The sequence below is a fragment of the Triturus cristatus genome, chromosome 1_2 (genome assembly GCF_964204655.1).
Source record: "Triturus cristatus chromosome 1_2, aTriCri1.1, whole genome shotgun sequence".
NCBI classification, from domain to species: domain Eukaryota; kingdom Metazoa; phylum Chordata; class Amphibia; order Caudata; family Salamandridae; genus Triturus; species Triturus cristatus.
The window spans coordinates 665,944,910-665,958,388 of NC_140580.1; the positions used below are offsets into that span (position 1 = coordinate 665,944,910).

The 13,479-nt window shown below is 43.1% G+C and overlaps 1 protein-coding gene across 1 annotated transcript in view; it reads right to left on the reverse strand.

The window, feature by feature from the left end:
* Nucleotides 1-1,946: 1,946 nt before the first annotated feature.
* The window catches only part of RGR (retinal G protein coupled receptor), a 146,109-nt gene continuing 134,576 nt past the window's right edge, over nucleotides 1,947-13,479 (reverse strand). The window contains exons 6-7 of the mRNA XM_085615103.1: nucleotides 10,286-10,399; nucleotides 1,947-2,445 (exon numbers count right to left, since the gene is read on the reverse strand). Coding sequence (XP_085471229.1) covers nucleotides 2,302-2,445; nucleotides 10,286-10,399 — 258 coding nt within the window. The 3' untranslated portion in view covers nucleotides 1,947-2,301. The remainder of the gene's footprint in view (nucleotides 2,446-10,285; nucleotides 10,400-13,479) is intronic.

The following is a 13,479-nucleotide window of genomic DNA, read 5'->3' on the forward strand; positions in this document are numbered from 1 at the left end:
CGTATTTAATACATGATTGCTTTTTGCTAAAAAACTTTTGTTGTTTGAGAGTCTACCTTCTTTGCTTGCAATGTTATTGACATGCATGTATAATTGCCTCTGAATGAGACCTGTTGAGATCGCTTGTTGTTTATTTACTTCCTTATTTAGAGGCAGGGCCACCTCGCGAGCTTCTCACGGTGCTGCCTCAACCAGCTCTACCATGGAAACAGCTATGGTCGCTCTCCCCTCCCTAGTGAGAATGGCGTGGGGGGGAGGCCCTAAAATGGGTGTCCCTCTGACGTGATCACTCCCAGCTTTTTTCATGCCTGGCATCTCCATGACACAATGGCAGTTCCGAAAGCCTTGAGTCATTCCCTTTTGTTTGGTGTGTCTTTGAAAAATAAAAGAAGTGGCATTAGTCCACCATGTCACCATGACGACCGTTTGTCAATCTTATTTTGACAAAAGCGCTCCTACCATGTTGGCTGAAGTGCTTCTTCGAAAAACTCCCCACAGAACATGCGGGAAACATTAGATGGGAAGGTCAGTTACTGCTGACCCCTGGGGGTGGTGCCTCCCCTGTGCCAGCTGCTGTCTCACTGACTATAAATGAAGATATACTGGCAGTGCTTAAAATGGGCAGGTACTGTCCGGTACTGCGTACCTGCTTTTCTGTACTATGAAAGGGAAGGTACTTGCATTTCTCAGCACTGGCGTAATACATTTCATGGTAGAGTACCAGCACTTCTCAGAAGCAAATAGGTACTATAAAGACTGAGTATCTGCACTTCTACATTTAAAGCACTGTATATACTAATTAGGAGCAGCTGCATCTGAAAATGCTTCAATTTCGAGAGGAAAGCCCTAGTCCGGAGTAAAATCCACTGGCTAAATTGTTTCCAATACTGTCCACGTGGTTTAGGGAATGAAGTCAGGGAGTTAGAATCTGTTTCCAGCTTTTGCAGTAGAAATTGTAGGGGTTTTGATCAGTTACCAACAAACTTTAAGTCAGGCAAACTGTGTTGAACTGGACAGGTCTGCAACGCAGGTAAAGCAAAAACAGAATCTCTGATGCCTGTCTTCTATCACTTTGCCCTATTCACCACCATCACAAGTAGCTTGTAAAAGTCCATAAAAGTTAGCTCGCAAACCAACTTTTCATAGCTCACACATGTTCATCAACATTGATGCTCTAATCACCATTGTTGGTGGCCCTATAGTCGCTATCAATGTTTACCAGATTACTATCACCTCTAGTGCCGCGATTGCAGTCATCAAGGTTGGCCCACCAACCACCATCTCTAAGAGACAGTGCCAGTTGAGTTATGTGGCAGTGGAAGATCAAATTATGTGGCAGGGTTGGTTAAATTATGCACAAAAGGGCAATTTATTCAGCATAATGTGGAAACAATCTGTGGTAGTGTTAATTTACTATTTTGTCATTGCAATATGCTAATACTGTTTATGCAAATGTTTCACCTATTTAAGAAATAGTTTAACGGTAGAATATATCAATCATCAGCAGAAAGTTGACTGCTTAACTTTTGCAAATAGTCCGGTATTGACTCGATGCACTTTTTTAGTTGCTTGAAATAATTAGTTATTATTGGAATCTTAAACTTAAACTGCAGATGGCGGATTAAGAGGCAAGGAAGGCAAATCCATAATTATGAAGAAAATGTGGCAGGCAAAATCAATTGATTCCAGTTTTGTAATGAGCCCACTGGCCATCTTTGCTGTCAGCCACCACGTTGGTAGTTCTTTTTCAGAAAGAAATAACATTGTATTGTCTTGTATTGTAATTGCATTTATATAGCGCTTACTACCCCTGGCGAGGCGTCAAAGCGATTTTCGGCGAGTAGCACGCTACTCCGAAACATATTGATTTAACAGTATCAAACACCTACCACGAGCGTTGTGTCGCCATTTGAAGGTACGTTCAATCAAACGACACATTTCCATCGTATATTTCAAACACCTTTAATTTAAAACGACAATAGCCTATGTGCATCTATTAGCAAATGAAAAACATTTGTATAAACAACACACCTTGTTATTGTATCACAAAATATACCGGATGGACACCCGACACTGCACCAGCGGACATCAACAGTCAGGAAGGCCAGGTTGTTGTATGAGTAGCAGAAAAGTGATTAATGTTGGCCAAAAGATGGCTGACAGACACGGTGAGAAGCTGCCACTTGGTAGGTCCTTGGTTGTAGACACTGTAGAACCTCTCAGTTTGGACCTGACACTGGCCCTTGTGCGGGTCGTCCTTCTTCTTCCACAGAGTAAGCGTCTGCTTCAAAATGCGTCCGGTTACTTTGTTTTGTTGTCAACCTCTGCTTTCTCTATTTTCTGCCCAGTGAGGAATTGCCATATTCCGCCTCTGTAATTTTCATTTCCCAGGCCATAAACGAAGGCATTAATGGCCGGTGCAGTCTTGGCCAAAATGGCCGGAAGCTGGAAAAAGGAAACACAGCATTAGGCAGGCAAAATGGAGCAAGCAAACTTCAACATGGAGGATTGTCTTTTCACAAGAGGATACAATCTGAGTATCTATGCAATGTTCATCTAGAGGAGCCGTGTACTGTCACATGCAGTATCTTTTACTACATGTACAAAAGTATCTTGTAATGATACTCCTACTGAAGTATGAGGATAGAAAACATGGATGCCGATTCACCAAAATGGCAGTAGGAGCAGAAATTACATCACACACCGTTTGACATTAATGACATCACTGGAGTGACATCATTTGACCTGTGATACTGTATCTTGCGAGAAAGTCATGTCACATGATCTTAACCTTGATGACATCACAATAATTGAATATTGCTATGGTTCAATAATAAATGCTTCATTAACATACCAACACAGCACAGACACATGCTCATTTTAAATACCACCTACATTTGGGGGCTGACATGGTCTTTGAAAGTGATGTTGAGTAATACTTGACCTGGATTGTAGCTTAATTGTTGTCAGTAAGAAGAATGATAAAGCTGTACTTTTTGAAGGGCCTCCCACAGAGAATTATTTTTATGGGGTTAAATAGTGCATTTTAAGGCACACTAATTTGCTAAATCTCCACATTTTCTGACAGGGGACTCATTAAATATTCCATTTTTTTATGATGTACCCTAGCCAAGGAAACGTAATGCTTCCCAGGAGTTGACCCCATCTTTTCAAAATGAGCTATGGGTGCCACCATATGTCAATAGATTCCTCCATTGTGCTTGGGCCTGCATTTTGTCATGGGAGCCTCCATGTGCCATCGGTGCCCCTTAGTGCCAAAAATTATATACAAGCCCCAGTGGCAGATTTTTGCTATTAATGACATTCATACACCATCTTTTGTCATGATTGCCTCCCTCCCATATGCCATGGTTGTTCTCCTTACAGCTAAGAATTGCCTCCAATGTGCTAGTGGAACCAATTTTTCATGGGTGCCCTCATGCCAATAATTCAAGTATGTAACCATTTTCCACTGGTGCCCCATGTGTCAATGATTCTCTCTTGTATGCCAGTACCAGTATTTTACCATGGGTGTCTATTATGCCAAGCATTACCTCCAGTGTGCTAGTGCCAGTATTTGGCCATAGATGCCTCTATAAATCAAATATTACCCGCGTACCCGCCTCCTCCCCCTTCCCGCCCTTGCCCACGCTCCCCTACCTCCGATCCGTGCTGGCCGCCACTGCGAATCCATGACTTATATTAAGGATATCCATGTGAGATACACCACATTCACTGAATTAAAATTGATCTCATTTACGTAGTTGGTGGCAGTAATTTAAGTGGGTCAGGTTCTGCCAATTCTCAACAAGGGCAATTATTAAATACTTACATTGAAACCGATCTCTACTGGTCTATATTTTCACAAAAACTTCAATCTGTAGCTTGACAATTTATTTAAGACCCATTAAGGTCACCCCTGTTAATAATGCAGTTCCTGCTACATGGCACATGTTTTACTCAAAGGTGCGAGTCACATTAATCCCTATTTTCTAGGAATATTTGCTTTTCCAAGATGTATTTCTGTATTTTTGTTGTTTATACAATATATGAGTCTTTGGTAGCCCCGACAGAAAACGGAGTCAGCTCTATTGGGCAGATTTATCAAGAATTTGCACTGGTGCAAAGTCACACAAAGAGATACAGGGGGCAGATTTACAATAACTGGAGCATCCCTGCATATCAGCAAGGATGCGCCAGTAATTTTGTTTCACGGCAAACACCTCTTGCGCCACCATGGATGCGCCGCATTTACAATGCGGCGCACCATGGGGCAAGAATAGACAGATGCGTGACGCATCTGCTGCCGTAAAGGTGACGCATTGCTGGAGTCGCATCGCAAGCGCGACGCAGTTCCAGCAAGGCTCGGGGTGCCCCTATGCATAACATGCGGCGTCAATCCTTACGCCTGCTTCAAGCAGGCACAGGGTTTTGACGCAGCATGGCCGTAAAAGAGACTGAGTGAAATCCTGTAGATTTCACTCAGCCACTTTTAGGAGGCGTTTCTGCGTTGGAACGCCCCCCCCCCCCCGCGCCGGAACGCCCACATGTGGAGCAGGGCTTTACAACATGACGCATCTCCTTAGATGCGTCACGTTGTAAATACCCTGCAGCATGGCGCTGGCTTTGCTCTGCCGCTGCGTCACAAAAGTGACGCAACGGTGGCACAAATGTGGCGTACGGGGCTTGTAAATCTGCCCCGAAGGGTGCAACGTTTTGCAAAAGTATTTACTGCAAGTATCCCTAACAGTAACGTAAATAGAACGTTATGGTGCCTTGCACTACATTGTTTCAAATGTGAGATCCCATGGGTGGTACATGGATGTTCCAACACTACTACCCATACGTTTTGACACAAAGCCCTAACTACTAAAGTTGTTAGATAGGGCTTTACGCCTAAAAATAATGTCTCATTGAGGCAGGTGCTAAGTAGGTGAAATCTTTTAATTTATCTTAACCTTTTACTACACACTATATAGCACACATTCAATGTGTGAAAAGTTTAAAAGTTTGTATAGGCATTCCATTTTGTACTGGAAGGGTAGTCTTTCAGTACAAAATCTATGCTAGACATCACGTACACGCCCCTGCACTATTGTGCAAGGATGTGTGAGGTGTGCTAGGCAGCCTGCTTGTGCGCCAGCAAATTATAATTAGCAAAGTATGACCATCACTTTGTAAAATTTAGGGACTGGACACTTTTAAGACCCAATGACAGGCAGGGTGAGAAACCTCAACTACATCACTCTCAGGTCACCCCCACCCATAACCTGGATCTCCCTGACACATTTGAGATGATTTATTTAAAGTAGTCGAATGTTGCACAGTAACCATAGTTGCTGTACTGTGCTGTGCTGGCAGAAGAGAGTAGTGCAGGGCCATATCTAGTAAGATATTGCACTGCTGTTCTCTTCCCAGCGCAATTTCTGACTGCCTAGCGCCATGCACACACCTTTGCACAAAAGTGCAAAGTTGTTCGTGCTGTCTATCAAAGGGTGTGTACTGGAAGGATAACCTTCCAGTACACAATTCTAGCTCATACAGACATTAAAACAGTTTCCTCTTTGTATGTGTGATGTATGGTGCAGCACGCATGCAAAGTTTGAAAAGTCTGTAGAAACAATCCCTTTAATCCTACTTTGCATCTGCCTCAGAGAGGCAAATATTTTGGGCTCAAAGTCCTGTCTATAAATGTTTCTAAAAAGGTCTTTGCATCGAAAACCATGGATCTCGGCATGGTAATACCCATGTACCACCTGTGGAACGCCCTACTGATGCAAAGTAGTCAAGTTTCCAGAGCTAAAAAAAATGTGCGGGAAAGTACATAATTTGTCATGAGTTTGCATCACTTTTTGAGACTTTGCACCAGCACAAAGCCCTAACAATCTGCTCCACAGTTCCTCTACATAGTCAAGTCAATGCCTTTCTCTATTCCCAGAAATGTATATATTTCTCAGTTTCAGCACCTGCTGCCAGGTAATATGAAGGGCAGCGAATCTCGTGGTCAGAGCATATGACAAGTTTAACAATGAATCAGGAACGAAGTAGTGTGTAGTGGAGTCCGCCATACACCGGACAGGAGTAAGGGAAGTAATTGAATAAATAAAGTAATTTACCTTACACACACTGCATCGCCGAGTTGGTGATGCAGCGAGCGCAAGGTAAATTGTTTTATTTATTTAATTACCTTACTCCTGTCCGTCGTATGTCGGACTCCACTACCCGCCATCCTGCCCCTCCCCCGCCTCACAGCCCTGCAGCCCTCCCACAGCGAGCCGCCACAGTGTGAATGTTTGTGTCTGCATGCTCGATGTTTTTTGTGCTCTGCACATGTATTTGTAGGTAGAACATTTGTCTGATAGTAAACATGTAAAACCAAATAACAGAATAGCTACATAAAGAAAACCAAGTGAGAACAGAAACACTGTCCATGTTCATCTGCACAGCATCCTTCTTGAAGCTCTAATAATATCAAGGTTATTCAATCCATAATTAGGATGAGAAGTATTTATGGCACCTTGTATATACCCACACTGCAGGAATCATGAGTTGTCACTTGAAAAAAGTGACCTAAAATGCAGGACACAGTGACTAGCACACCTCTTTCTTCATGTATGTGGCGGATTACCGGGGAAAAATTGTGGGGGTGAAGTAGTCACTGAACATCATGGAAATCCAATCTCTTCGCAAACAGGGATTTGCACGGGGATTGAAGTTGAGTACCCCACTCAGAATCAAGCCCATACTGACTAGTACATAGGTGTGCTCTTGGGCATAAAAAACTCAATTGGTCTAAAATAATGCTTCCATTTTGAATCACATAACAGTATCTAATCAGCTTTTAAAATGCTTCTTCAGATTTGACTATTGCTCCCTAAATCCGATTTAAAAATACTCTCCGTTATTCAAAGAACCATTAGAAAAAAATCTCCTTCAATCAAAAAACACATTCATACAACAAATAGGCGCCATCTTGCATTCTCTGATCCAAGGCTGCTAACCTGCCTACCCCTGGAAGAATAAAGGGATTGTTACTCGAAAGATGCACTGTGGAAATGCCCACTCGATATAAAAGTGTTCCTGAGACACTCAGCACGGAAGATGACGTAGCTAGATTTTAAAAGACGTTAAAGTCCTAATTTTAACACTTGTAGGAATTCCAGTTCGGCCACTAACCAAGGTTCCAGGTAATTATAGCACTCAAAGGATTTTCCACCGTGCACAAATTCTACCTGGTAGAACGTGGTGGTAGTCGTGTGGTGGAAAAGGGCATCATTCTAATTGTTTGCAGCTCAGAGAAGGGCAAACGTGCTCTATTACTGCTTTGAAACCAGTTCCAAGGTGTGGAATTCAAAAAGCAGTCATACCACAACCAGTAAATACCTCACACAATGTATTGGTATTCACTGACTGTGGTGTTATCACAGAAAAATGAGAAATAACGAGTCAATTATACCAAGGCACTAAAACAATTTTTTCCTGACTAGCTTGCATCCTCCTCTTGGGGTACCACACTAAAGTACTATTTGCTATTCAATCTTATGTATATACATATATACATTCTTGTGGAGACTTTTTGTGGATCTTCTCACAGAGGCACTTTCACTTTTTAGCTTTGAGAATTTCAAACAAAAGCTCTGCTTAAACAAGTGCTCTCTCTCTCTCTGTCTGTCTCTCTCTCTCTCTCTCTCTCTTGTTAAAGCCAGTTTACAGCTACCTAATGCGTGCATGCAAATGTCACAACCTCTCGGATGTTCATGGAAGTGTTTTGGGACACTTATTGGTCCATAGTTGCAGCATACAAGTGTGGGGCCCTTGATAAGGAACTACATCTCCATGAACTCTATGTGTGAGTTGATTCGGATGGGGCTCTGACTGCTGCAGGGTACATTTGAAGAAGAAGGATGTGAAAGTATAACAGTGAGAAACAGAGAAAGCAAAGATGAAAAGGAATCTGCAAGAGTGAGCTCAAGAAAGAGGTCTTGTAGGTTGTAGCGGAAGAAACAAGCATCAGGTGGAATCAAGATGTGGCAGCCTTGATGTATGGCATTCCTGGGGCCATATGATACATGCGGTGCATTTTCCTTGATTGCACTGTGCGCGCCTTTTAAAAGGTGCACCAGGTGCTGTCAAGGGATATGCACCGTATTAGGGTTAATGCGCTAATCCGCAAACTCGCGCTGCTCTGGGGCAGCCCATTCATGTGAAAAACTAAGCGGCTACTTTGAAGCCTCTCTGTGTTTTCACAGTGCAGGCGGTACCCACCTGCACACTTTTAAATGGGTTTAGAGATCCCCTTGCAGGCAGGTGCAGTGAGTGACTACACCCGCCTGCAAGGGAATGTCTGGGCGGTCCATGGGAACCCTATCCTCCTCCAGAGGGATGCAATCAGGGGGCTGTAGTGCCAGAGGAACTCCCATATATTGGGACCATGTGATGACCTTTGACTACCATTGTTTTATTTGATTTTAGGTGTTTTTATTTATTCTAGCTTGAATGTACAACATCATTTTTTTCTGCATGTGCACTCTGCCTTGTGCTTGCATTTCTTGTCTCCTTAATGCTTCGGATTGTGAGTGTTTGTTTTTTACAGCTTTGCCAGGAACTAAACGTGTGGGATGTGCGTTTGAAAGCATGACAGAGAGAAAGGTGTGCAATGTACTTCTCTGTCTCGGAGTTTAGTGTTACATGCAGTGGTGCACAGATCTGCATTATGTTGTACATTGGAAAATGAAGTGTTTGATGCTATAGGCAGTGGTGCATAAATATGCATTATGTTGTACATTGGGAAGTTTTATGAAGTTTTTACTATTGGCTTTGACATGCCCTCATGCCATCTTGAATTCTGACTTCGTCGAGTTTGAGCTTTACACACACAAGCAGGCCCCCAGATCACTCACGTTGTTTAGGCTATCCACATTCAAGATAGTTTTTTGGTACTTTTAGAGATGTTTTCTACTTTCGTAAGCTTCACTAAGATAAGGGGCTGGAACATGTGGGAGCGCAGAAGAATATGTGAGAACTCCTTTACCTTTGGAATGCTTGTGGGAGATCAGCCAACTCCAGTAAGCTTCCTTGGCGCAGAGGGGGTTTTCTCAGAAACTTCTAGTGCATTGAGATTATAAAACTGGGGTTTGTTGACTTGGAAAGTAGGTTTTTGGACTTGAATGAAGGATGGACGATTCTAATTCAGTGTAGCAGTTCCTGGCTTGCTGAGTCCATTGACCCCGGCTGTGAATCCCCCAGTCTGGAGTGGGCTAAAATGAATTTATTGCAGCCAGTGATGTATTTTCTCTGATTATTGGCATTGTGATGTGTAAGTGTGTCTTTGTGCACATTCAAGTCTCCAATGGTTATAATCATCTGATGTATTCTGTGCATATATCTTTCATGCTTTCCTTTGGCAGGGATTATTCTTTGTGTCTGAGTATTTGCATTTAACAGTGTTTATTTCGTGCAGTGGGCATCCAATATTATTATTATTATCATTATTATCTGCTTGTATTGTTTTATTCCATGCATTTAACATTTGCTTATTTGTAAGTGCGTGGTATACATTTGCATAGTGTTTCATTTGACATCTAGGAAAGCCTTTCTGTTAGACAGTGTTTCACAAATAAAACCCCACACTTTATTCTGAAAACTGTCTTTTGATGTGCCTCATTTTAAGAGAGTGAAACCCCTTTCCAGGTGTTTTCTTGAGCACCCTGTGTGTGCCTCCATGTGGGAGTGCAGTACTTCTATTATTTGGGAGTGCGAAGCAATACAGGGGCGCACTGACAGTGCACCACCTTTTAGGTGGCATGCTGTCAGTGTGCATCCTGCGAGCTTCTTTGCCTCTGCACCAATGTCTGTAATACGACACGGGTGCAGAGGCAAAACGATTCCCTCATTTGCATGGGGCCACACCCCTACACAAATGAGGGGATGCCCTCATTTGTGCACCAGCACTTTCAGTATTACAGAAGGGGATGCATAAGTGTCTGTGGCCTCTCCTGTAATACCAAAGTGCCCCGGGAGTGTGTAAGGAGCGCAAAAACACCCATTACGCCCCGGGCCACTTCTATAATACAGCCCCTGGTATTCGGCAGCTCTAACTTCAGGTTGCTAAGGAAATGTTTGGGCTCCTGCACTTATTTCTTTACAAACTAAGCATTGGGCACCCCAGTGTAATTGTTTGAAAAAGAAAATTACTAAATTCCATGGAAAATCAAAAGGAAGCGCACCATCACTCCTGTGCCACCCGAAACATGTTTACAGCAGCCTAGGTCTTTTCCATACATACCATCCTGATTTTTGGTGAAATAGTGGTGGCGTTTTCAATGGTTGCATAAAAGCACAGCAGCGAGTAAGGTCCCCAGCACATGACCAGCGTCTTCACTGGCAGACCGGTGTTGAACTGCAAAGGAAATAACACAGGTAAGTCTGATTGTCTATTTTGGAAGACAGGCAGCACTCCTGGAAAATTCTGGATTATTCACGTTGACTAAGGCCTTCATTACAAGCTGCCAGGTAATTAATGTGATAGTTATCTCACCTCATAATACCACACTCCACTGAGTTGTAATTTATTTCCCACCTACTTTTAAATGGCGGCCTTAGTCAAATGATATAATGTCACCAAGGAGAAGGGAACACTAATGATTTTTTGGCTTTCAGAAGTTCGATCTTCAGGAATAAAGTTCAGGTCATTTATAAATAATCCTGCAGTTGCTTATTTTGCTCACCTACAATGAACGGAGATCAATAAAATGTTTGTGAATTATGCCCACTCTCTACTAACTTGCTTCATCAGCATTGGCTGTATCATTTTTGTCAAGCCCCAGAAGAGGGAAATGACAACCCGCTTCTAAGTTTGAACATCAATTGTTCATTTCGAATTAGAGTGTAATAATTGCTGTAGCCAGGGCTTTAAGTGGGGTGAAACAACTGTGAGGTCTTTCAAAGGGGTGTGGTCAATATCATTAGGGTGTGGCTTAAAAAATGTAGGCTAAAAATCTGTGATTAGCATAGTGTGCCATCCAACTGTTAATTTGCTGCTTCTTTCATTGCATCCAGACATATAATATAACAAGTAACATTACAGCTACAACAAGCTAGGGCTATTGGCTTTGCCCAAGAAACAACTATGGCCTCGTTGTATAGAATATTGAAACTGCTTCTTTTATGAAATTATGAGACTGTAAAAGAACTATAACAAGTCTCATTGAAATTACATCAAAGGCATTGAAAGGGTGTACTGCTGCAGAGTTAAGGTTTTTTTTCATACTGAGGGTGAGGGAAAATATGGAGAGCCCAAAAGGGACCCTTCTTAGCAGGGCCGATTCTGGGATTTTTGGGGCCCTGGGAGAAGTGGAATGTGTGAGGCCCCTCTAATTTACATAAATGACACCTTCAGGGCTTCAGAAGCTGCTTTGTGCAGACTCCTCCTGGGTTACAGCTCCCCTCTCTGCCACCTACAAGCATCTCTTTCACAGCTCATATTGGGCTAAAGGTGTAAGAAGAATAGCTTGTGGGCTGAGAGTTAAAACTGTGCAGACTGTTAAGTGCTGACAATGGGCATCCCACAGTGTCTGAATGGGCAACCAGGCAGGAGGCCTAATTGTAGGATACACCTGCAATTAGGCCTTCTTGCAACTGGCACAAGATGAAGTGTCCTCCTCCCCACACCATCTCTGTGATGTCCAAGAAGTGGGCCTCCTCCTGTAAACTTAATTGCAAACAGACACCTTTCTTCAATGGGATCGGTAGGGGCACAAGAGGTTTGGTGGTGTGTTGCACTGGTGCGGGCCCCATGCTGGTGGGCTGAGAGTGAGGCACTGAGCAGCTGCCCATACTGCCCATGCCTAGCGCCGGCCTTGCTTCTCAGCACCTGCTTCCTAGAATCTCTTTCTAGGACCTGTCCCTCTTAAAACTCTGGCTGTAACTGTCATCAGAATCTGTGAAGGGTACACTGCAACTCTGCTGCCATCGTTCACAGCACCTATTCTAACACAGGCTTGTCACCCGTAGTTTTCACCATGTCTGTCTACAGGAAGAAGGGGTGTGACCTCGGTTAGGGGGCGGTCAGGTCACTGGCGAGTTAAGCTTCAGGCCCCCTGCTCTCCCTGAACAGCCACAGCTAGCCCTCCCTTATAGGAATAAGGAATTCATCTTATGTTTAGTCTCATGTCCTGGGGAGATTTTAATTGAAGCTACCTGTGTAGAGCTTTCACCTGAGCTGGAAACCCCTTCTGTTAAGGGGTTTAAAGCTCACCATTGGTGTGCCACTTCACCAAGTGGCCGCATTATGAGGCACCAAACCTTTTATCACACAGCAGCACCGTGATAGTTGGCAGCCAGCTCACATGAGACACATCTGGTCCTTCACTGATGCAGCATATGCATGGAATTGTGAGTCTGCAGTCATGTGTGGTATCTAGACAGTGGACCAGTCACATATTAACTGATCAACTAGAAAACCTTTTAGCAATATAAAATACAAATATTCGTCGTAGGTTAAGTGCTGTCTTATCATTCAGTGCAATAGGTCTCGCATTTACGAGAGTTTGGGCTATTGGTATTGTAAATGATAATGCCTTTTATTTATGTGTTGTTTTCAAAACAGATAAAAAAAGGCAATGTCATTTACAATGCAAATAGCTTAAACTCTCAAAAATGTGAGACCTATTGTATTGCAAATGCGTTTGGCGCCCTTACTATAAAGATTTTTTGAAAGGGTTAGGAAAGAGTGTGTCCTGCCAGCAGGCAGGAAAAAGCTATTTGAGAAAATAGTGCTCGGAGTCTGTAATTAAAGCCTACAGAGTAACAACACACTAACAGGGGGTGTCCTCATGGGAGGTTACAAAATGAGACAAGGCGTTACTAAGGAAGGACTACTAAGCTATTGACCAATGAAAAGTCACAGTTTACAATGGACAATAACACAAGCCAATGAAAAATATGGGTGTGGAGTGGGCAGAGCTTCAAGGCCATACCTGAATACAACATGCCTCGCAGAGTAGCGCATGTGCTGCCCAGGCTCGACCTAAAGCGAAAGGTGCAGACCACCACCACCAGTCATCCAAAAATTCAAAATGATGGTAAAACATAAGCATTTCGAACATGTTTTTGAAACTCTTTTAGTGGTAGGTAATTTGATTTTGGATATGTAAAACCTTTTTGGAATGGGCTTTTCCCCACAAAGGGATTTAGACAAGATGTGATATGTGGAAATGTGGAAAGATGAGCACAACAGTGTCAATTGGGGTTAATAAATAAGCATTGCACTGTAGTGTTGTGATATTATGTGCATTAGGACCTTTCTGGCTCTGGGTGTGCTCTAAACAGGAATTACATAATCTGCTGGAAGGAGTTGAGGTGTGGTTATAAATGTTATGACGCAATGCATGCAGTGTAGGATCTTATGCGGAGGAAGAAAGACTTCTGCTGTAGAGCTCAGTGTGTGGCGGGTTCATTTGCATGCTCCCTGGTGGGGGA